The 24,892-nt window shown below is 39.7% G+C and overlaps 1 protein-coding gene across 1 annotated transcript in view; it reads left to right on the top strand.

Moving 5' to 3' along the window:
- RNF130 (ring finger protein 130) overlaps window positions 1-24,892 on the top strand; it is a 40,592-nt gene that overhangs the window by 5,822 nt on the left and 9,878 nt on the right. The window contains exons 2-5 of the mRNA XM_080353287.1: window positions 3,132-3,326; window positions 16,412-16,662; window positions 20,090-20,161; window positions 21,899-21,981. Of these exons, the coding sequence (XP_080209413.1) occupies window positions 3,132-3,326; window positions 16,412-16,662; window positions 20,090-20,161; window positions 21,899-21,981 (601 nt within the window). The remainder of the gene's footprint in view (window positions 1-3,131; window positions 3,327-16,411; window positions 16,663-20,089; window positions 20,162-21,898; window positions 21,982-24,892) is intronic.

Here is a 24,892-nt window from a genome sequence, read left to right on the forward strand (position 1 = left end):
ATCTTTTTATGTGCAATGATTTGGTTTAGAATAGCTTTAATTTAATGTGAAGTTGCTTTTCATTCTGGCATGGACATCATCCAGGTAATACTTGCAAGCCCTAGTCTATTAGATCCTAATTGGACTTCGGACAGTGGAGCATAAATGGCATGATAATGGAGAGCTATTGATGGCGATTCTTGCTTACGCTGCTCATTTATCTATGTCCCTTACAAAGCCAAGTGATGTGCCTGTTACGTTCAGTCTATAGCAGATGTTATATTTCAGCCAGCTCTCTGTGCCAGAAGGGTGACCGTGATTGTAAGACTTTAAGTTTTTGAGTGCTTTAAGTCTGTTGAAAAGATGAGCAGAAAAACCAAGACTTTCCACTATTGCTCCTGGATTTTATGTAGTTAAAAGTGAAAAGATTACTTAACATTTGTGTAGTGTAAATAGGCTGCTAATGTAAAGAACAGTGGGTTGTGATTCTCTATTAAATCTCAAGTGACTTATACTTACTCAGTTCAGGTTTATCAGATTTTCTTTCATGCTTTTGTATTACTCAAATACTGCTGAAACAATATTGTCAGCTGTTAAATTTTCATCAGGACATACTGAATCCACCTTGTCAGGATTAACATGTTGTATGCATTTGAGCAGTGTTTGTTGGTCTATATCTGGAAAGCTTTTATCTCTTAATATCTTGTTTCCTAATCCTGTTGCTCTGTCCAAAAACGTCTCATAGCTCTGTCCGCAGCTGAGAGAGACTTTGATCTCTACTGTGGTAGAAAATTTTGTACTACTTTTCCCACAGATGCCATTTCTTCTCTCTTACTACTTCTCTATCGGTTTTTAAGCTAAAAATTTCAAGTCCATACAAATTTAAAGATGTCTACGTAAATTTTTATAGAACTGACTTATATAGAAGACTTTTGAGAATGCTGCCTCCCTTTTCAATGTGCCTTTTGCCTTTCATTGCTTTTGTGATTGGTTTTTTTTTTCAATTCAAATAGCCCATTACCCTGTTTTTTGTGGCCATTTTTGTTTTCACTTAGCATTTTAGTTGTGAACATGATTGTACTGAAGCAAACTGTACATAATCCATAGGATTACTGCTCTTCACCCATCCCATATATTTTAAGTACCTTTCTGTTGGCCATAGTGTCTACTTTCAGAGTTAATTTGGGCAGCTTGATGAGCTTCTGTGGAATTGTGGCCATTTATTGAATTCTATTTTCCAAATAATATGGCACACCTGAGGTTTTTGAGCCTCATTTCACTGGAGAAGGATGGCATTTTTGGCTTTCAAACTTCCTGCCATAGTCTGCTGCTGCTTGCGCCCCTCTGCATTTTTAAGTGGAAATGCTCTGAGCAAGGGGGAAGCGTGTGTTAAACAGTAAACTGCTTTTATCTTAATGGAGCATGTAAAGCTGTTTGCTTGTGCCATGTTACAGTTCTATCAAATTTTAAAAAAGGAGTGTAATTCCTTTAAAAAAATGGACTGTTCTCTTGAATTTAAGACTACAAAGACAAGCCGCAGAAGTTGATCATTGCTGCTCAGGACGGCTGCCACCAGCGCTCCGGAACAACTTGTGTGGTCAGCAGTTTCCAAAGGGATCTGAATAATAGTGTCAGGGTGACAGAAGAAAATACTCCATAAAATTTGACTTCAGGCACCTACATTTCTGATTTTTTCCCTGATCCGTCTGTAAAACAAAACCACAAAAATACAGCAAATAGGCCCGCGTGTCTGAAACGTCAAATATCAGCCTTGAAAAACAATTGTGAAAAGGATGTGCTTATATCTGGCTCCCCACCCTCCTTCCAGGGGAACAGGGAGGGGCACTTCTTGTCCAAATTAAGAGATGTGATGACTTCCTGTACCACTGCCACAGTATAGACTCATCTGCAATAGTTTTCTTTAGGGGAGCAAAAGATTTCTTTTCTCTTTTTTTAGATGTTAAGCTGAGAATGCTTCAAAAGATCTTCTGTTTCCAGCAACTTTTAATAAGTTAAACTGGCTATTTTTTTGAGGTAGACCTTTTGCTGAAATCCCATATTCTGTGCTGTAGAACTCAGTTCTTTAAAAGAAAAATATTATGGGACACTTAATTTGAATTGCTCTTAGGATCTATAGCTTTTAGAGCTATTGTGCAAATAAATTGGTTTTTTATGCCTTGAAAAATCGCTGTTTATCCCAACAAATTTTTAGTAGCCAAACTCCTGGCATTTGAAAGGGTAAATCTATTTGCATTATAAGTTGCTATTGGCTCTAAATTTCTAAAATCCTTTGATATGACCAATGTATCAGTGTTTCCAGTTGTGTAAACAGAAATGTCTTTCAGTTTCAGCCGCTGTACGTTGAAGTTATTGTTTGTGTTGCATTTTGTGCCTTCTGTGCGTAGTTCTGTGGGGGTTTGGGTTGTTCTGGGTGCGTTACAGCGTCAGAAAGGACAGAAGAGCTCTGCGTGCTGTTGAACCCAGACATCCGGCACTTGCCATTTCTGTTACTCTTCCTTTATGCCATCAATACCTGACAACCCAAGTGCATCGTGTTTGCAAAACCGTTTGTTTCTCTATGAATTTGAATGCAATTCCTTGTAGGCAAAACGTGCACGTGTAAAGAGCTGATGTTGGCTGCTGGGGTTTTACTAGAGCAGCTTTTAATACAGTTCTTTTTCTACAGTAGCCTGCACATGGCAGATAACTCTGCAATCTTGTTTCCACAGTCTCCTTTGTTTAGCTGGACTTCCCACTGCAGTGATATTTATGACTGCGTTAGGAAAAAAAAAATGACTGATGAACAGCTGTTTTGTAAATGCCTGTAGCATATGAACCATATTTTAATGTTCTTCAGCCTCTAGGCAGGTATTGATTTGAATGTGAATTCGTTGTTCTAGTTGCCCTAGAGTTAAAAATAGCTTGTGTTAGTGAGCCTAATTCTTGGACATATAGTCACAGCTTTTGGTGTGTGAGATATGTTTGGGGGGGGTTAAGACTTTTTTTTCATAAGAATGCAGTTAGCTTTAGGCTTTATTAACAAGAGGATGGTGACTTCGTAGTGTATAACAGTTAAGCAAGTCAGCAAACTTGTAATATGTTTTGCCTGTTTAAACAAATTGCCACCTGTGTAAAAGTATTTGCTGTTTCAGTTGCAGATCGCCTGGGCTGTGACCCTCGGACACGTTTCCAAGTTCCACCGAACACCAAGCAGTGGATTGCTTTACTACAGCGAGGAAACTGTACCTTCAGAGAGAAAATCCTGCGAGCAGCCTCACATAATGCCACAGCCGTGGTCATTTACAACAATATATCCAGTGAGGAACCTGTCACGATGACTCATCAAGGTAAATAAAACGTAGTCTCTTTCACTATAATTCTTCTTCGCCCAGTACTCTTTTGCCATATAAGCTATTGCTGAAGAGCTCTTGGCAGGGCACAGGTGATGCTATTTGAAATACTCTTGTCTGTAATGACATTTGCATATATGCAATACAGTGAAATAAGCCAGTAATTCTGAAAAGTTATTTTCCTTTAGCGTACATTTCATCCAAGGAAGAGCACTTTGTGGTGGGGATATGGGTGTTTTGGAGTGAGGAAATGTCTGTAAGTTCTTGGGGGCAATCTGTTTCAAGCCTTTCCAAAGAAGAAAAGCTAATACATAATGGAAAGTCTAGAATTTTAGAAAGCATTTGTACTTGAAGAATTTTTATAGTAGCATGTCTTCAACTGGCTCTTACGATAGTGACTTTCAAATGTTAACAGTTTCATTGCAATCGGAGCTTGCATGCTTTTTTTAATGATAGTTTACAGGAGATTCTCTTTCTACGATGTGTCTGATTCCTGTGTGGCATTCAAAACTTAGTGATTCAGAGAGTAGTTACGTCTGTTAGTTGTCTAGAATTGGACTATTGCTGCTCTAGAGTAACAATGAAATTCCTGGATTTCTACTTTTTCAGGGCTATCTGTGTAAAATTTGGCTGTTAAGAGTGAGTTACTTTAGCTGATGGGAAACTCATACATTAAAATTTTCCTTGGTTAAAAATGGTTTTCACAATTCTGACAACTACTTTTTTCATTTTGCCAGAAGGTTTTCTCAATTTGGAATTATTTAACTTAATCAGAAAAGGCATATTTCTATATTTGATGCTGTACTGCTGGCTGTTGTTTTTGTTTGTTCGGCTGGTTGGTTTTTTTTCAAGAATATTTTCAATCCTTTTTCTTTAAGCATAGGGGGTTGCTTGGAAACTAGAATTTCCTAATTGTTGCTCTGCATATTGTCACACAATTAGAACTGAATTCTTTTACTGAAGTGCTGTGGTTGCTTCTTTTTCTCTTTTGTTTACAAGTCTTGTGGCTTCCTCAGGTTTAGTGGGGTTTGACCTTCCCAATTGTATATACCACAGGAATTTTCCAGGGAGATTTTGACCCCTATGTAGCAATTCAAAGCCTGTTGAGAATCCATTTTTATCTTAGGTACCTTCCTTGGACATTTTTGCAAGTAAACTGCAAGGAAAAAGTCCCTTATTCTAGTGAAATGCTTTTTACCATCTTCCTTTTGTGTTTTTTGCCACTTCTCTCTCTACCTTCTTTCTCATAATGCTGATAGATTTGGTGGGTGCTTTCATAGCAATAGGTGTCTATCTTCTGTTGGGAAATCCTGGTTCATCCAGTGTTTCAGCTCTGAAGACCAGCGTTTGGTCCAGTGGTTCTCGTAGGCTGAAATAATGTCTCGAGTTATACAATCTGAGAGCTGCTGTGAGTAAAATGGTATCTTGTAAGTTAGCCAGGCAACTGTTGGAATACATGATATTTGGAAAAAAAGCTAATACTGTCTTCAGTGTGGTGACTATAGAATATTTACTCTTACTCATGGCAAGCTTTGAAAAAAGAAGTATGTTTACTGGAGATGATGAATATTTTAATTTTGAGTATTTTTGATACTAGGGTTTAGCTGCATGTACTCAGTCCCCTGTATACTGGAATCTCTGTCACCGGTTTGGGCTGTATCATAGAATCATAGAACCGTTTTGGTTGGAAGAGACCTTCAGGATTATCAAGTCCAACCATAACCTAAGCTGATTCTAGCACTAAACCATGTCCCTAAGAACCTCGTCTAAACGCCTTTTAAACACCTCCAGGGATGGTGAATAGGTGCTATCTCAAAATTAATATTGCACTTGGAGTGTTCAAACTATGTGACAGACCAAAAGTAATTATCTAGAACTGAAGTGCCACCTTAGCATCACACTGTAATGAAGAGGAGTGTCGCTCCACAGCTTTTGTTTTGGTTCCATTATGGTAATGTAAGGGATCTCCTCAGCAATCTGAGCTTTGCAGAGCTTCCCACAAATAACTTCCTGTTTGCTCGAGGTAGGAGCTGCAAGTGTGTGTAACTGAGGTGTAGATCAGTCCTTTGGTGTCAGGTTTAGGATCCAGCCTTCCCCACTTGGAATAATTCTCAGTGAATTTAATGCTGGGTCCCAAACCATTGTTCAAACATTCAGGGCACTCTCTGGTCTTCTTTTTCTCTGCCTTGTCAACCATATCACTGCCTGGATGGTTTTTAGGTGGTGAACGACCACATCATCTGGTAATTAGATATTGTCTTTAGTATTTGCTATCCCTAAGGATTGGGAGGAGTTGACCCTGTGTATTTGATAGCTGTTCTACTACTGTTTCACTTAAATATGCGTTAAATAATTGTGATATAGGGTGAAAATGAAGGCGAGTCACCAAATTGGTATTTCTTCCATATGATATCTAGTGCTGTGCAGTATTCCTCTTTTCTTTTAAAAATGTATTCTTCACAAAACAATTTTGCAACTGTATTATAACGACCAGGTTCATGGTTCTATGTTTTCTTTCTGTAGGCAGGTGAAAATAGGCCTTATGTCATTTTATATCACTGTAACATATATTTTGTACTGCTGTGTGCCAAGTCTTACGAACATTCTGTCATGCTGGTGAAGCAGAGAGGAAAGTGGTAACTGGTGGTTGTGCACACTCTGAACTGCATGCTTTCCTGCTTGGGTATTTGCATGAATTCCAATCACCTGCTCAGGCAACGTCTGTACTAAAAATAAGTAGAATATACAGATTTATGTGTGTTGCCCACCTGCAGAGAGGTGATTCCTTAGGAAAAGAGCTCAGTAAGCAGTTCTCACCTATGGGATTAGTATTTTATCCAAGTTATTTTATGCTTGAACACACCTTTGAAAATTTTAATCTTATGGAAATTTGTTCATATTCAACATATTACTCTGCAGAACATAAATTCCTTCTGGTGGCTCGATAGCAACTGTCACTCTTGAATCAGCCCATCATCACCACAGCAAACAAACAGCTTCTGTTGCTAATATCAGAATTTGCTTTTTCTTGTGTGGTAGTTAGTCCAAGTCTCTGCTAATTCTAAGTCTCTGCCTCTTTGATTCAAGTTGAGTTTTAAAGTAGGTATTGACCTTAAGGAGTTGCTGAACTTTTAAAATATGTATATATATTTCTGTTAATGTTATTTGCAATATTATTTAATCTGTGTATATCCTTGTATGTATTACTGTGTGTATGTAAAATAAACCGATTTCACAGAGTCTTGTAGATGTCCTCTATCAGCTGAAGTGAAGGACGTCTTTCCCAGCATAGGTTATGTTAGACTATGATATCACTGGCAGGAAGGCAGTTTTATGAGTGGTTTTGCTTGCTCCTTCTGTTAAAGCAGAACAAATACTGTCTAATGTAAAAAAGAGCCTGTGTGGTAGAGAAAATAGGTAGTAGCTGTCTCCTTTATAATCAATTATGGGAATAGGAAGGAAATGCATGTAAAATAGCGTTCTAATTCTTTTTTTGTTTGTGTCTGGTGGAGACAGTCTTGTCAATTACAAAATGGTTAAATGTTATATTGACCTTCTCCATTATCATCTAGACTTTATTTGGATTAATAGAAAAGAACATAGGCCAAAAATGCCTCTCAACTCAAAATTTCGTAGTCAGAATTCATGGAAAAAATATAAACAGGAGAAGATGAACAAATATAGAGAGTGTCAAAATGAAGTTGCTGAATTGCAATAACTACTATTATCAGTGCTGAAGAAATTTCCCAAAGTATCTAAACAACTTCTGGTATAATACCTTTCTCAGAGGATTTACCCGATATGGGTAAATCTTTTGAAGTCTTTAGAACAAGCTGCAGACATCTTATCAGGATCAATCTTTGCTACACCTCTGAAGCAACGATGCTTTCGTTCTCTGCAAGGAGAAACGTGGGCAGGAGGTGACGTCCCTGCTGTGGGAGAGCTGCCCAATTCTGCCTCCCAGGAGCAGAGTCCTTCCCAAGGGAGGAATTCTGATGTATTTGCTTAACAAGCCTCCAAGTCCAGGAAGCGAGGTCTGTACTTGCTTTGAACAACGATAAAACTGAGTGTGTTCACTGTGGGTTATTTTAGGTCACTGGGTCAGAGGCGGAGGGACTGGAAGTGATTCGGGGTTGTTGCCGTCTAATGGCGATTCCATGTTCCTGCCCCAGTTTGAGGTGGGTGCAGAGATCCGGCACTCGAAATGCCCCTTGCCCGTGTTGTGGCACTGTCACTGTGAGCGGCAGCTCTTCCTCAGCTGCCTGTTCCGTACTAATGTCTCTTTATGTAACTGTGAGCTGAACTGATGCGTGAAAGCTATGGCAGGGTGCAGTGCAGATTATTTTGCACAAAATGTGTGCTGACAAATACTTCAGGTCTACACCAAATCTGCCGCAAAACTTTCTCTGGATTACAGAGACCTACTTTTAATCCACAGCTCGAAGCTAATTTTATTGTATATTACAATATTGTTGTTATAATTATTATTAATTTACCCTGCAGTATTAGTGAAAACAAAGAAGAGATGAGTCATCAAAGTTGGAGCTTAAAAAAGAAAGCAAAACAATCAATAGTGTAACCATAGTTTGCATATCTTTGATCATTTTATATTGTTTGTTGTTTATATTTGCTAATTATAGAATCATAGAATTGTTTTGGTTAGAAAAGACCTTTAAGATGGAGTCCAGCCATTAACGTAGCAGTGTCATGTTCACCTCTAAACCGTGTACCTAAGAACACTGATAATTGATGATGTGGGGAACAAGTGGCAACAGCATTATGGTTAATCCTGTTTCCTACTGCATTTCTTGTATCCATCAGGAAAATGTGTCACAGAGTAGATGGAGATGTCAGACACCTGACAAGACATGTAGAGGAGTATGTTTGAAACACAGATTCTGGACCATAAGGAAGCACTTGTCTATTCAAGACGAGCCAGGGAAACCCCTTGAGAAAGCTAACGTAGCCTCAGTGCCTGCAGAACTTCTTACAGTCTTTCTGCGTGGTATGTGCCTCACCCACAACCGAAATAGCAGCAGTTAGGCTCATTTTTCCTTAGCCAGCTGAAAGGGTAATTAGTTCTGTGACTGTGAAAAGGCCCACAGGACTGTTAGTGACTGTAAGTAATTACATTCCTTTTTTTATGCAAAGTCTGAGCTCCAGCAGCAAAGTAATTCCCCAAATCTATGGATTCGTTGGAGTCAAATTTGTGATAATAATCTCTGAACATGCTATTTATGAAGCTCTAAAAATGTTTTGTAGCGTCCTTGGGTAAGGCTCCCTTGCCATTTCTCTTTCGTGCTTTGCTGAATATGCTTGAAATGACTGTCCAGATGGATGGATCTGTATGGAAGGTGTCTGTAGAGAGCAGAAAATACATGAATGTGACCGATTACCCATCTTAGAAATCCCTGGGTTTTTAGCTCCAAGTTCCATTAGTTGGAATATAAACTGCTCTCCAGAAATAGCAAAGTGGAAGCCACCTATGAGTGCCTGGCCACACTACAGGATGCAAGATGATGGAGAGTTTTAGTTATCAAAATTTGAATGTGAATTAAATTGATGAATGGACCAGTAAGGTCTGTACTACATTAATATACTGATCAATAACATGACGCCTGTAATCAGTGATTGGGTGTTAAATCCAAATCTAAGATAACAGGTTTTGAACATTGTTCAGAAGTACAAGTGGAGAAGGGTTGCTTTCAAATAAGCAGAAATACATTTTGGAAATAAATGAAATTGTGACACAAGGAACCTGTTTTCAGTAGTGTGTTGTGTTAGGATTACACCAGTTCCCTAGTCAAAAACGTAATGTGACCCTTCTGATTTGTATTGATTTGCATTTGTTCAGAGCTTGGATATAAAATTTGGTCTGCTTTGTTACCATGCTAATACCTTAACAGTAAAAGTATCCATTCAAGGACTGCAGATGCAGTTTACTCACCATAATACAGAGTTAAATGCCTTGTAAAACCATGTGAGTGAAAGAAAAAGTCCGCGCACAGATTGTGGAAAGGGGATGATAAAATGATAAATTCCTTTTCCTTTGTACCAAGCTTTTTTTACTCTTCCGGCATTAAGTGGAATTTCCGTTTCCTTCTCAAAAAAAATTGCAGTGCGAGCGGATGCAAAGAAGTGCTGCTGAAGAGAAGAACATGTGAAATGTCTGTAAAATAATTGCAACTTCTGTCTGCTTCTCCCTTACCTGGGCTTGTTTTTCCCTAGTGTGATGAACCCAAAAAGTCACATGCATTGATAATATATAAAAAAAATATATAATTCCCAGAAGATAAACATTCTTCTACAGAAAGGGAAAATGCAATGTAAGTAGAATGGTCCAGGCAGTCAAAAGTGGACGTCGCTGCAGTTGTGGTTCCAGGGATGGATAAATTCTGGGTCTTGTGCTCCCCTTTCTCAGCCCAGCGGTGACTCTGTCCTCTGGTGCCCATCAGAAGAATTGAAGTAGCATCTTATTGCTTTCAAAAATCAACATGGGGCAGAGATTCCGGAGCTTGGGGGATGCTTAGAGAAGTAGGTGCATCTCGTGGCTTAATAGGAGGATCGTCATCTGATTCTTAGGAGAGAAGATGAAAAGGAGCTCTCTGGGTGAGGTTGGTGGAGAGAAAATAATCTGCAGTGAAGCTGGAGTCCAGCGCCTCTCTCGTACATACTAATATTGTGTCTTTGAGAGACCGTGAAGTGTTGGTTTTCTTGAGGGGGGTGCACTGGGTGTAGCAGAGGGGCAGCGGGACCTTGGCAGGCGTGAGGCGATCCAGAGGCTCAGTTCCTCCATCTCAGTATCAGCAGGACTGGGGCTTGAGAATGGAGCACGAGGATTTAGCTGGGGCTCTGATCTTGTAGAGATTTCTCCTTAAGAAACGTCTCCCTGTGTGTCAGAGCAGAGCAATGGGGTTGTGTCAGCAGTTGTCATCTGAATATGGCCCAGCAGTTTCCTCGACTGATTTGTGCTGCCCGGCTCTCCTTTGAGGAACTCTTGCTCGTAGCAGATTATAAAGCTGATTGAAAATAAGGCAAGAACATTATACTGAGACATTGTTTCTTGTTCGGTGAAGGAGGGCAGGCATTGGAAAGATCATTTTTGCATATGAGATAATTATTTATCACCTATAGGCTTAATTTAATGTGCTACAGGCTAGAACAGCAATCATCTGATTAGGCTTTAATATTTATTTTGAGGTTAATTTTGTCACACCCATCTTTGGAAAGACACTCTTGCTGTTTCTGGTTTTCTAATCATATGCCTTAATCATACGCCTGTTTTTCTTAGAGGAGCAGAATGTTGTGAGAATCCATCACATGGCTGTTAGTAGTACAGCAATGCGTGCTACATTGCAAACCACTAAAGTGTATGTGATCATATTTAGAGGGCAGAGTAAAATCTGTTAAATCTCTTCTTACTGCAAAGAAGAGTTTTGAGTGTTGCTCAGCAATAAATTGACTGTATTTCTGTTAAAATTCATAGAAGCCTGTTCCTCACTAAAGTGGGGTATCTATCTGCTGGTTTGTCCTCTTTGGGCTGTAGGCAATCAGAATTCAAGTTTTAACATCAAAAGCCTTTTATTTTATTTTTTTCCGGGTTGTTTTGCATAGGTTTGTGTAGCAGAAGCTTGTGATTGCTGCACATGTCTGCTCCATGTTTTGAGATAGCTGCTTGTTCCACTGGTTGTATTTAACTGATGCAACCTGTGACAGTAACTTTTAGGTAACAGGTTCATACACTGCTGTCCTCTACAATTTTCTCATCGTAGTGTTGTAACATCTGTTCTAGTGTCTGACAGTACAGAAAAGAGGCATCCTAAAGTAAATGTTGACATACAGACAAGAATTCAACATTTTCAATATTATGAAGGGAATAGGAAAACAAATGTTTTAAAATGCTATCCGGTCTCATTTAAAAATATTCTTAAGCATTAAATTGTTGCCTTGCTTAGAACTAAATAACTGACAAATATTACGGGGTTTTTTTCAGAAATGTTTGATTTGGGACCTCTCAAACAACATATTTTACTCTTGAGATCGCACGCATGTGTTGACAGCTTGGATGTGCTCTTGTTTACTTTCTGATTAGATCAAAATAAAAATGTGTGCGGCTAGACCTGTTTTAATCACTCTGAAAATATGCCACGGCTGCTTTTCTTGGTGTCTGCTTTTCCAAAAGCCTGGGTTAGAATGTAAGACTTATTCTTCACCGTGAATCTATCCATTTTATATCAGACTGAAATTTTAAGGTATTTGGATAGTTTGTGTATTTTTCTCCAATGTTTTTAAGTACTATGGAATTCATATTTAAAAGCTGTGTTCCCTGAGCTCAGCTTTTCTAGCAGTGCAGCTCTGCATACAGCTCATGTCCCTTTTCCCTTTGCTTCACCTCACCTTGTGGGTTGCACAGTTTATATCCTCTGGAGCTCAATCCCTTTCCTTGTAGGGCTAATTCTTGCTTCTGCTCCCTTCAACTCAATCGTCTTCTGGTGTTTCTACTCATGATTGGTCTCTCGAAACTTTATGTATAACTATAGCACTTCATTAGTGCTTTCCTGTTTTCTTTGTTAATGTTTTGTGAGCTCCCAAATTCTGATGGAGTGGTTTCATTATTGATTGTTATTCCAAGAAATCCATCGCTCACGTTAATAGGACTGATCCCTTTCCTGGGTACTGAATAGTGTGTGTTGCTGTGTTTTTATTTTTGAAATAACGTGTTCAGAAATTCTTGGCATGCAGTTGTGGGATTTTAATAGAAGAATAGGGAAGTCTGGTTTGTCAAGACGGGCAGTTTTATTTCCAATTACATGATCATTATGATGTTCTGATTGTTGCAGTCACATAGGCAGTGGTGTTTCAATGTCTGAATCATGCCCTTAATCCAGCCTACAAATGTCTGTCTGCACCATTCTTTATCTTTATTAGGAAGGTGGGGATTTTCTCTGCTTTTTTAAGAAAGTTCTCTGAAATTTCCCCCAGCAGAATTATTCAGATAAATGTGTGTTAAGTTTAGGTTTTTCAAAATGAAGTCATGAAAGGATTCAGTTACAATTAAATGTTGTCTGCTATGTAAAGGGAGAACTGTATATTCTTTCACAGGCATGAAGTGAGTGCAGTCTATCTGCTTCGTCTGCAGCATCAGCAGAGCCTGTCAAAGACTTAAGAAATTACAAGGGCTTGAGCTGAAAATATCAGCCGTTAGAATAGTGCTGGCCTTTCTTATGAGTATCTGACTTAAATTCTCAATTCTCTGCAAACCTTTTTATATCAAATCAGAACGGTTCAGTGCCTCTTGCAGGTGGTCCACGCTCGATATGGGATCTCGAGTTGCCCTCCCCACATGCAGGAAGGCGGCTGAAGCATTGCAGCAGGAGCCGCAGGTCAGTGCCAGGTTGCTCGGCTGCCCAGGAGGAATTGTCTCACCATCCTTCTCCTTGAATACGCATCAAGCAGCTGCTCAGGCTGTTCACAAGCCCAGGGGCGAAAAGGAAGTTCGGCTGTTTGGCAGCTGCATTTTGCTAGGCTGCTGTTCCCTGCATCCTCCAAGGAACAGTAGAAGGATGGAAAGTGTCTGAAGTCGACTCTTTGAACCTTGCCTGTCCTCAGCTTGGCGTCCTGGCCATAGCTGCCTGTGTTTTGAGCTTCAGACAAACATTTGGTAGTCAAGAATCAACAAAAACGCAAAATGAAACCATTATTTGCGTGTACTGAGATTAGTAATTTCTCTTGGAGATGGCTTTCTACTGACTTGCTAAATGTTCTCTTTTAGAATTGCTAGGAGAGATGGAGAGATTTGTGAGAGAGCAAAGCAGTTTCCTTAGGAGTTCTACAGGAAAATTCTGGATGTTGCTTGTTTTCCCATCTTTTAGTGTCTTCTCAGCTTTTAAGTCTTTCTCTCTTCTCCCCTCCCAATGTAATATCACACAGATTTTATGATTAATTGCAACTTCATCCCTTTTCATACATAGAGTTGCATAACTATCCTAATTAAACATGCACATGGTAAAATTGCAAGCTAGAAAGAGCTGTTCTCATCTTGGATGATAGCAATTACATGATTTATATTTACAGGCGTCAATATTTATCTCATGCCTACCATCTGTCCTAGCTTGTCATCTACAGTTGAGCGTGTAGTTCATTGGCTTTAGTTGGCATTCCAGGTTCTTTTCTCTGGATGCTGTGTTCTGGGCAGAGGAGAGTGTTGCTTTACATGAGATTATGTGGTAAGACCACATGGAACTCTTACAAACAGTCTTTCTGTGTTCACCTGGGGACTTATTTTTTTCTGCTTAAGTTTCAGAAATGCAAGGTTTCAAGGTGCTTAAAATAAATGAGTCAGTGTCTCCTCCTGCCCCCAATTGTTCTCAAACATGGAGCTCTTGCTAAAATTATTTAGGGTGATGCCCCTGACAAAAATACAGATGAACTAAGTCCCAGTTTCCACTGAGCTTCAGTATGTTAAGCAGGCACAATGTATTTTTCTTTTCTGCAGTTCTCCTTGGCTCTCGCAGGGTCAGAAGCAGCAGTAGCAGTTTGGCTGTTCCCAGTTGAATCATTTGGAATTCAAATCACTTTGCAGCGATGCCAGAGGTTCCCTTTGTGCTGGGCTTTATATAAAGCGCATGACAGACTGCCGGCTTTGTCACGTTCCCTGGGCAGCAGGGAATAAATAGGTAGAGACTTCAGCTTTTGATTCAGACAGAAGTGGACTAGTATCAGAAGATCTGAGTCAGCTTTGCTTTGCAGATAACTGTAAATCCTGTCCGAATGCTGCACTGAGTGCTTCTGGCTGATATTTTGATACTAACATAATTCCTCGGTGCAAATAAATACCTACTGGGGATGTTACGCAGAACACATGCCCTGGGGAATACAGTCACCCCACACCCTTCCCTGCCTTTCTTCAATGCCCGAACTAGACATGAAGAAGGTAAGTGAAGCCCAGGGAAAATGTCAAGCAGCATAAATTCTCTGCTCCTGTTTGAGGGATTGGGGGTTACAAGAGCCTGTGCTGCATCTGCGTGCAGGGTCTTGCAGGAAAAGTGGTTCTTGTCCTGGAATTAAGTGCTGCAAGTCTGGCCAGGGAGGCTCTTCCCAGATGAACAAATAGGAATCCAAGTGGATTTCCTCTGAAAATAAAGCAAGTGGTGGATTTTCACTCTGCTTCTGAGCTTTGCTGCCTGTTAAATACCTTGGTTAGTTTGCATGAAACCAAACGCGGTGCGTCTTGAACTGAAGTGTCTCTGGAGAGCTGGTCTAAAGCGGACCTTGGGCAAATCTGTGATACACTGGTGATTTAAAAAGTTGTATCTAGAAATTGTGTTGGGTTTTGTTTGTTCTTCAAAGCTTTTGAGTTACTGTGACACTCATTTCCAAAATACTCACTTGGAAGGAAACACTGAGTATTTTTTTCCTACTTAGACCTATGTTACTAGGATGAGACATGATCTTCTTTACCGTTTTGGTTTTAAGTAATGAAAAGTTGACAGTTTTGAGGCTGTGCAATATTTTTTTAAAATTATTGTGCGAATCTTAATTTTTGAGATTATCAGCTTTGATTCTTCTGAGCGGTTCTGTCAGCACAATCTACGACACCAGTCTTGCGGAACTTGCTCTGAAAACTGAGGATAGTGACTGTAAAAGTTCCTATTTGGCATGGCGAGTGGGAAGAGTAATGAGAGAACATTTAAGACTGTTAAACAACTCTATTAAAGCCCCCATTTTAGAAAATTATGTAGCAGTCTCAGTCTATCACCCAGACTTATCGTGCCTTGGGTTTCAAATATGCTATTCTGTTGGGTCTTCTGCATCATTTTGTGGATACAATAACTTCTTAAAAATCAGATTTTGATTAAAAGATCCTGAACAAATTCGTTGTGTTAAAATGGGACCTTGTTCTCTCTTCACTGTCACGCTGGGTTCTCTGTAACTTAAATCCACTCTAAATCCAGAATCTCGGTGCTGAAGTCACTGTATTCTACGGTTCCCCTCTGAGGGAATGTGAATTGGAGCAAACAGATGGAGCAAGTGGATGAGCAGACTTTGCAAGCATTTAGAAAATAGGTCTTGAAAGGGGTTTTAATATAGGAAGCAAATAGATCTGGATGAATAAGAGTGATGCTTATAAGGCTTTTTTCTTTCTGTCTTTGTTTTTCCTATAACCTTTGTTTGCTTGGAACTTGGAACAGAATTGCCTTGAGTTCAAGATCCTCTTTTTTATGGGGCCTCTGCTTTTAAAACATAGATGCTCTTCGCTCTGCAGGTGATTTTGTTCTTTTTCAGCACATCTTGTGGTTTGATTCTCTTCTTTTCCTTGTACCAGTAATTTTCCCTTTGGGACAGGAGGCAAGACATTACGAAAGCCAGATGGGCTACACATTCAGAATGGAGCTGATGAAGCTGACAGCCTCTTAGTGATCCTATCACACGTGTCTTTGTATGGGTGATAAAATTAGGGCTCAAAGTTCTGCCAAGTTTGGGGTTCTTTTTCTCTTCTACTTTGCAGCCAGACTTACTCATTTCACTTTCCCTTCTGACTGAAGTGATGTAGGTAGAAGTTTGGCTTTGTTGCTTCTGTGCTGGAATTGTGATTTACAGGTGCTTGACAACTTCAGTTGTGGCACGTGAAAGCCATGCAACCACATTGCGGAACTTGCGTTGCTCTACAGCACCGTGAATGCTGAGGCCACTCCAGCAATGTCACTGAACTCATCTTCCAAATGTTTTTCTGTGAGTTGCCTTTTTAGGTATTCACAGCTTCAAATTTGGATCAAATGTACTTTTGAAAGCCGATTCAGACCGCACGCAATAATTAAAATGTGGGAGGTCTTGTGTAACCACCAGCACAGATCTGTGACTGTGTGAGGAGCTGCAGACAGTTTGCATGGTAATACCCTCGTTTGAAAATACGGGTTTAAAAGCCAAGCCATGAGTTCAGTGCTCAGTAGCCTGTTCCATGTGTCATAGATGTCTTAGATTAAAATCTCTAAGTTGTCAAATGGCTTTGCACTTGGAAAATCTTGTGAGTGGAAGGCCGTGTTAATTTAAAATGTAAATTAAATCTTTTTCTCTTTTTATAGGAACTGGAGACATCGTTGCTGTCATGATTACAGAATCAAAGGTTAAGGAAATCCTGCATTACTTGGAAAAGAATATCTCTGTCCTGATGGCAATAGCAGTGGGGTCCCGTGTTCCTCCAAAAAACTTCAGTCGCGGCTCTCTAGTCTTTGTGTCAATATCATTCATAGTATTGATGATAATTTCTTCAGCGTGGTTAATATTTTACTTCATCCAGAAGATCAGGTACACAAGTGCACGTGACAGGAATCAGGTAAGGGGACTCCTTTTTTTTCCCCTCTAATGTCTGCAGGTGATATTTCTGTATACAGTAGGCAATAGAGAGCAAATAATTTCTAAGGAATGTCCATCAATACCAGTGTTCAGAACCTCTTTATTCTGAGGCACAGCATGTTGCCAGGCAAAGGTTTTTATATAGCAAGATGTTTTCATCCTGAGCAGCACCAGTAGAAGATCTTATTACATGACCAGAAAAAATGGAACTGAGGCAAAATATTTGGGTTTTGAGGAGCGTAAGTCCAAGAGGCGGGCAGATTTTATGCTGGCTGAATAATACAGACTGTATATATGTTGGGAATGAGAAGGAAAAATAAATTGTGAATGAATTTGTGTAGTGTAGGGGAACACAGAGCTAATGTTATTATTTGTTCATGCTCTTAAGGATAACTTCAGTAATAGTTGGTAATTCAGAAGCTGTACAGAGCTATTTCCAAACTACAATCTGTCATGAATGTTAGGGTAAGAAAACTAAGGTATAGAGCTGCGTAGTGATCTGGGTTAACTTATTCAAAATCACCCTTGGTACAGACTGCCTAATTCTCCTGGTCATATATTTTAAGTAAAATTTTGTCTAATATACCTTTCTTACATCCTTTTTCAACTCTTAATTTGTTTAAGAACTGAATTAAGCATGGCCATACTCAGATCTTGACTAAATCAAGCCGTCAACTCAAATATGGATTAACTTTACAAGTAAATGTTTTACTAGTGTGGACTTACTGACCTGTTGTCTCCCCAGTGTGCCTTGGCTTTTACTGAGAAGGGTCAGTAAACCTGGGGAAATCCGCTGTGCTCCCTCTGCCTTTATGTCTCACTCAAGGCTGACTTAAGAAGCCGTGAACCCCTGTCGCCGTGCCCACTTTTCCCCCGAATTACGGCTAATACACAGGAGCTCACTGAGAGGCAACACTTTGATGTTTCGTCAAGCCTGAAACAAATGCAAACTTATAAAGCCTCCGTTGTGACAAAGGATTTCCTTTTTCGTTTCTATAAATAGCACCTGATGCTGCAGGTCCCATGAGCATCCTGTAGATTTTCCTAAGGATGTCGTTCTGAAATGACCACACTGTAACCAGTACTTAGTGTGGTCCCTTGGGATGGTGAAAGTTTAAATAGAACCGTTACTCAATGAATGTCTGTGGAATACTGAATTGTGCCTCCTGCATCCCCTACATGGTTCTAGGCTTCTGCCAAATGTCCGCGTTTCAAACAGTTGCTCCCTGGGGAAAGGGCTCTTATGACCTTCTTTCTTTCTTTAGATTTTCACAAAGGTCAGGAGAAACTCGATGAAAATTTTATGTGGTTTAAAAAGCTGAGCTTATTAAACTTTAATAAGAAGGTGGCGACAGCTACAGCTTATTTTTAAAGATCTTTGAGAGCTTTCTCAGAGACACGGCTGTACTGTTAGTGATGAAATAACTCGGTTTAGGATATGATCTTGTTTTTAAGTTATGTCAAGGCACACCTTTTAAAAAAAAACAGAAAAAAATCGAAACCGTGCTGTAGATAGTGCAAGTAGATACTGATATTTCACATCCCTAGCCCTGCGCGCTTCCACCAGAGGTACCGAACTCTTTTCCATCAAGCCCTTTTCCATCAAGGCACGTCTGTGTTTTAAAAGCCAACATATGCTGTATGCCTGTGCTCTAACTTAGCAAAACAGCAAATCCTGAGCATTTCCAACGTTAACATAAAAAAGTATTTCTTAAAATTAGAAAATGGAGGAGACGGATCTCTTAAATGAAAGAAAAATTATCGTTTAGCAAATTTATTTACGCAAGGGGATTTATACACGTTTTGGAAGCGTTTTGCTACAATATTATTCTTCCAATAGGAAAATAATCTTTAAGATTTCTTGTAGCGCATATACAACCATGTGCATTACAACTAAGTATAAATACTGCCCACAATTACTTAGTCAGTAGTGTTGAGCATTTAAGTCAAATGCCTTTTAAGCCTCTTTCCTCTCTTAGGAGTCGCACTCCTGGTTATGCTATGATGAGCTGTTCCAGCGGCGTGCCGCTGTGTTCTGTGTTGTTAAGTACTCAGGCCAATATGTTTGACCTGCAACTTAGATTTGCTTAGATAGACCAATTTCTCGCATGATTTCTGACTTCAGGAAGTATATAATTTCCCCATCCTCATTCTGTTTCTGTTGCTGCGTTTCCTACGTGGTTATGCTTCAGTAGCTCGCCCCGAGTATCTGATTCTTTACAAATCCATTCTCAAAAAGTATAAAATAAGAGTTGTTCTTCCATGAAAACCATAAAAAAAAAATGTGCTGATGTAATTGTACAATAACGGTGGTACAGCTGGTTGTGGTGGACTTCTGAGGTCTTTGTGTTCCTCAAATAAAAGCAGCCGTCTTAATTTCAGTTTGTGTGCAGAGGAAGTGTATGATATAAGGGGTACACCTTAGGAAGGGTTTGTTTTTCGACTATATAGAAAGTGGGTGCAAAAAATGCACATTTTTTAAAGCTGTATGGAAGGTTTTGACAGGTGTAATCCACATTCTCAGCAACAGCCCATCTCTTTCAAAGGCACGGTACATGGTACAAGGGGGAGGTGAAAGATGAAATACATGAACTTCGCTTTTTCCAGTCAATATAAACCTAATGTGATGTCTCGGGTTCCTGAAACAAGGAGACAGGATCTGTGGGATCCCGTGGCCCGGCTGGCAAACAGCCCGTGTTGGGTGTTCCAATTGCAGAAACGGCTCCTTCCATCAGCAATAGTGGCCATAAAAACAGCATCAACAAAAAAATAGCTTGGCCTCTACGTTCACACCAAGGTTCATCTTCAAACCGGTGCTGCTTTCAGCTTTATTTAAGTCTGTATTGGCTTATTTAGATTCCATGACCCATTTTTATTTATTTTTTTTTTCTTTGTGAGATCCTGGTGGTTTCAGGTAATAGCGAGAGAAACGAGGTTACGCTGGGAAGATCTCTTAAGTCTCAGAATAAGATCAGCCTGCCTGGGGGGATGGGAATAAATTCAAGCTTAAGGAAAGAACAAAGATTCTATTACAGCACACTGAATAAAAGGCAATATGAACAGAATATAACAGAAACTGTCGGGAGGGTGTGTTGCTTTAGCTGGGTTTGATTAGTTTTGTCACACAAATGTTGGATCACTTCTGTGAGATTGTATACCGTCCATGAGGTTTATGCCCACGCTTTTGGGCATTTGTGGGCTCAGCTGGTTTTGCGTTGTTTGTTTTTTCTTCCTGACAAATCTCTAACTGTGGGCTTTGCTGTGTACGCTTTTTGTCTCATGTGTTGGCCTGCTGCCATAGTGTGTGTTACAATGTCAGTGTTGAGCCCAAATAAGTCACCATAAAAGACAGTAATGAAGCTTGATATCAGGGTTAATTTGTATTCTTTTCTTTGTCACTTTATTAGCGTCGTCTTGGAGATGCTGCCAAGAAAGCCATCGGTAAATTGACAACCAGGACAGTAAAGAAGGGTGATAAGGTATAGTAATAGTATTTCAATGTAGTAAACTTGAGCATCATGTATAATTTTTGCCGGGGAGGTGGGAGAGGAAACAATCTGTTTTCCTTTTCTCCTTCTGATTGATGACCTTGCCTTCCTTGTTGGAGGCTTACGTTGTCCTGCGGTGCAGTATTGTGTGTAATTTACAGTACCAATATATGCTCTATGTCTGTACGTTTCAAAGAAGTTTTTCTTACTTAAATACTACTTGTGTTTCATCTGACAACTGTGTCTGAGGGTGGGTTTGTGTGTTGGCTGCCTGGGGGGTTTTGCTGGTGGGAATACATAGGGCTAGCGTTGCTCATGTGGAATTCTGTAGGCTTAGAATCGTTGCATATGTAAGTTGTATAAAGCAAAAATAAATGTCATAAACAGGTAATAAAGGACAGTTTCCTATGTAAAATATGAATATCCAGTAATCTGAGGAGGAGTATAAACAAATATTTAACTGAAGGTGATAGGGAATGTTACTCCAATAATATTTCGTGCCAGCATACAAAATAAAATACTATGATGTGTTAAGTCCTAAACATTTTTCACTAATATGAGCAGTACTACTTTGTCTTTGATCCTGAAAGGAAAAAATAGCCACTTAATCTTGCTTAATTTTTGCTCCTTAAATTGAAAAACGCAAGGGAATTCTGGCTATGATCTCATTTTTAAGAGAAGATTATTTCCTTGGGCCTTTCTAGTGTGATTCCTTTTTATCTTTCTTATCAACACTATCAGCAAGGGAAGATTGAGAAGTGAGGGAAAAACTTGTTTCCAGAGAGAAGACAGAAAAGAAAATGTCTTTCTGCTCTTTCTCCCTGCTTATGTAGTTTCATTTCAAGACAGCCTACTGCACTAAATCTTTTTTGTGGGTATTGGGGTACGTATAGATAATGGGAAGTTTTCCATATTAAAAGAAAAGATGCTGTCATCTCAACAGCGTAAATTCCAGACTGGTGAGTGACGTGTGGGTTGCAGTGCAGACAGCGTGAGATGCACAGGGCTGGAGAAAACCCATCCATCATCCCCCTGGTCGTGGGGATTCTCTGGGTCTGCCTGGTGAGCCGCTGGTTCTTGCTGTGGTTCCCGTCTCGGTGTCTTGCTGGAATCAAAAAGAATAATGAACTTGAACTAAGAGAAGGCACAGTCTGTTTTGTCTCACAGGCCCAACCATTTTAAATATACATATATATATATATATATATATATATATATATAAAAATATATGGCTTATGCTATAGCTACATCCAAATGAAGTCAGGCCTTTTTCATTAGAAATTTAAAATTCTCCTGTTTTTAAATAATAATAATAATAATTACTAAAACAAAAAAATCATAACTTCTGGAAAACAGAGAATGAGAGGAGCCAGTCAGTGAGTGATCCTCATATTCATGTCTGCGTAAGAATGATGATAGTACTGCAAGTAAGCAGTAGGCAAAAATATGGGACTACTCTGAAATAAGTAAAAATTGCTGGAATCCCTGGGTTCTCATCCTGCCAAAAAATCCTACAAACCTGAAGAAAACAGAAGTTTTAGCTTCAAGCTGAAATAAAGCTCTAGGAGAATCTCAACTATATTTTTATAGTAATTTAACTCAATATTAGAATTATATCTTCTTAATAACAGCCACTTGGCACAATGTGGTTCATGTACCAGTCACAGCTACTTTTACGTTTGTCATGACCTCAGCTCTTGACTTGAATTTTCATTCTATTCATTTTAGGAAACAGACCCAGACTTTGATCATTGTGCTGTCTGCATTGAGAGTTACAAGCAGAACGATGTTGTTCGCATTTTACCCTGCAAGTAAGCTAGTAAAGTTGCTTTGTTTGGAAACCACTGTTTCTTTGTGCTCCTTTGCTTCATATCACGTAATATGTGCATTGTAATTTACAGATGTGTTTGTTAGATGTTTCCAGTCCGAATAACAGCCACTTTATTTTAGAGTATGATACCAGGAGGTGTGAAGGTGGGGTCTGGTGCTGTTAGGACAGTGGAGATTAAACAGAAGATTACGATTGTGAAGATGGGCAGTTTGGGCATATCAGCAGTGGGGCTATTAAGATTGTAAGGGGTGGGGGATGCAGATTTAATGACAGAGCAGTGGGAGGACAAAAAATTAAGTCAAATCTGCACAGTAGATGTGCCACATCGGCTGTTGGTTTCTGGAACGGTGTAGGAAGCAGAAAAAGGGTCTTCCCAGCCTTCACACCTCCCCTGACATGGCTCAGCCGCTGTGCTGTTGTATCATCTGGCGCTGGGCTCCCCAGTGCCATGTGGTGTTGGCTTGTGCCTGAAAATCCGTACTTGCTGGATATTCCGCTTTGGTGCTTAAAGTGTAACAACTTCCTCCTCCTTTTATGCTGTTCTCTTGACATTTACAGCTTTTCAGTTTGTTTCTGTTTAATTTCCATTCTTGAGTTGTGTCTCAGGATATTTGCTCTCTTGAGAGATGCTTTTAAGTGCTTTTCCACCTGGTGGTTTGTTTTCATGAACCAGTAAATTTTGGTAGCCTTATGCATTACCAAGGACATCTTTCCCTTGTATTCTGAAATACAAAACTTTCTCCTTATCCACAGACACAAAAAATACGTGTAAGTTACATCGTATATATGCAGCCAAGATCCGGTAATTTGGCCTGTGCTTGGTATATAAATAGTGTTCTGCATGATACTCTAGAAGCAACAAGTCATGGTGTTAGAGTTGAGCTTCAGTCACACCGCAGCACATCAGAGCTCATTATCTGTCTTCTAAATCCTCCTGCAGGCTGCTCTGAATACCTGGAAAATTTTTCTTCTAATCCATAATGATTTCCTATAATCATAAAAGCCAGATGGTATTATTTTATATCTTAATGATAGAAATATGTGTGCATTCTATTTCTGAAGCCAGAAGTTTAATTCAGTTTATTTTTCTCTGCATTCTTTACCTCTTGGACCGTGGGAAACAATGACCTGGTTTAGATTTTCAGTGTTGTTGTTTACTTGAAATACTCTACAAACATTTGTTTAGAAAGTCCCATTAAAATATTTGGGAATAGAAGAGCTTAGTCTTAGATCTGTAAAGATCTGGGAACGCTTGGTCATGTGGATGTGTATGCATTTATTTTCTACAGTTGGTAATTTCTCCTCAAAGATTATGTCCCCTTACCCATTATTATATACTCCCAAATGTTAATTAAAGATTTCAGAGATTTAAGTGCTCCATTGTACACTCAAGTAAAGCTCCCATATGTGAATTAAGCCCTAGTCTTTGTTTTGTTATGTAGAAGATTATTTGGAAATTAGGGGACAAATTCCTGGAAGCTACACAACAGTTTTGAACTGATTTTTTGTAAATTGTCTCTTAAGAAAGCTTCACTTGTGTAGATCAGGGTAGTGCTGTGAGGCTCAGGGATGTGGAATGGAGGTTCACAAGTCCCACTCCTTTGTGCCTTTCTCTGGTCAGAGGGAGGTCCTTGCCAACAAAGGCAGAATGAGTCTGCATCGGGTAAGAAAACATCATCTCCCCCAAAATTGGGACTAAAAGTCGCCTTCCCTGGTTAAACACCAGCCCCTGTCCAAGCAATGGATATGTTGCTACGAGGAGCAGATGTGATCAGACCATTTAACCAAGACGGTAATTTTTTCTTTTAATTAAAATGAAAAACGCAAGTCCGTTTCCTTCAGACACCTGTGAACCGCAGTGCTGCGGACAGGGAGCTCCCGCTCTCAGGGTGCTGGAGCTGCGCTGGCTGCCACCCCCGCGCACCTGCCCTGTGAAGGAGATAGCGAGGCTCTTGCGTAGGTCCTTCTCTGTTCTGTTTTTCACGAGAATATAAGGTCAGTGGAGGTTCAAATTACATTCCTGCCGAAGGCTGTATGACAACTTTAATGTTCGCTTTCTACTTCTCTTTTTGAAATCTTGCTTTTCATCTGCTGCAGTTCAGCTTTGAGTTGAGGGCAAAACCACCTTGGCCAGACGGAAACACGGAGATGAATGCCTTCCACAAGGCATTTTTGTAATTGTAGACGAAGGGCCAGCCAGTAGATTTCAAATTGCATGTGAGATTTTTTTCTTTAGTCTTCGGTATCTGAGATTCTTTTCCCCAGGTCTTGTTTTGGAGGTTTAATCCCTTTTTTTTTTTCCTGATACTTCAACCTCTCCTTTTAGTGCAACATGCAAAGTTAGTTCAAAAAAAAGCACAGACACACAAAACCCTACAGGAGAGTCTCTAAGCCAGATGAGAAAATAAATTGCAAGAAAACCATGGAGAAAATGGCTCGACCAAGAGGAAGCAAATGAAAGGCTAGAAGTATTATATTTCTTACAGTGCCTGTTGAGGAAGCTGTAATCATTAGATGGCAGGAATCACTGACATATGACATCCCTGCTGCTTTCATCAATTTAAAAGTAGCATTTCCCTTTGGTGCCACAGTTGTTCTCTGCAGTTAAGTGTTGTCTGTCACTCTTCGCCTCAGTAGAGAGGAGTCTGGGCTGGGCGGACACACAGCAGGCAAAACCTACCATCAACTGAGCAAGCTGCACCTACAACTCTATAGTGAAACACCGTATGTTTGATGGAAAGTTTTCTGTCAAGTTTTTCTTTTTAAGAAGAGAAAATGAAAAATATTATAATCAATGCCGTTGAATTTCTGTCATTCTGTCATTCATCAGAGAGAGAATTATGTCCAGCACCAGCAGCCTACGGACATATCTGTAGCTTTCAGTGCACAGA

The sequence above is a fragment of the Nesoenas mayeri genome (assembly GCF_963082525.1).
Source record: "Nesoenas mayeri genome assembly, chromosome: 14".
Taxonomy (NCBI): Eukaryota; Metazoa; Chordata; class Aves; order Columbiformes; family Columbidae; genus Nesoenas; species Nesoenas mayeri.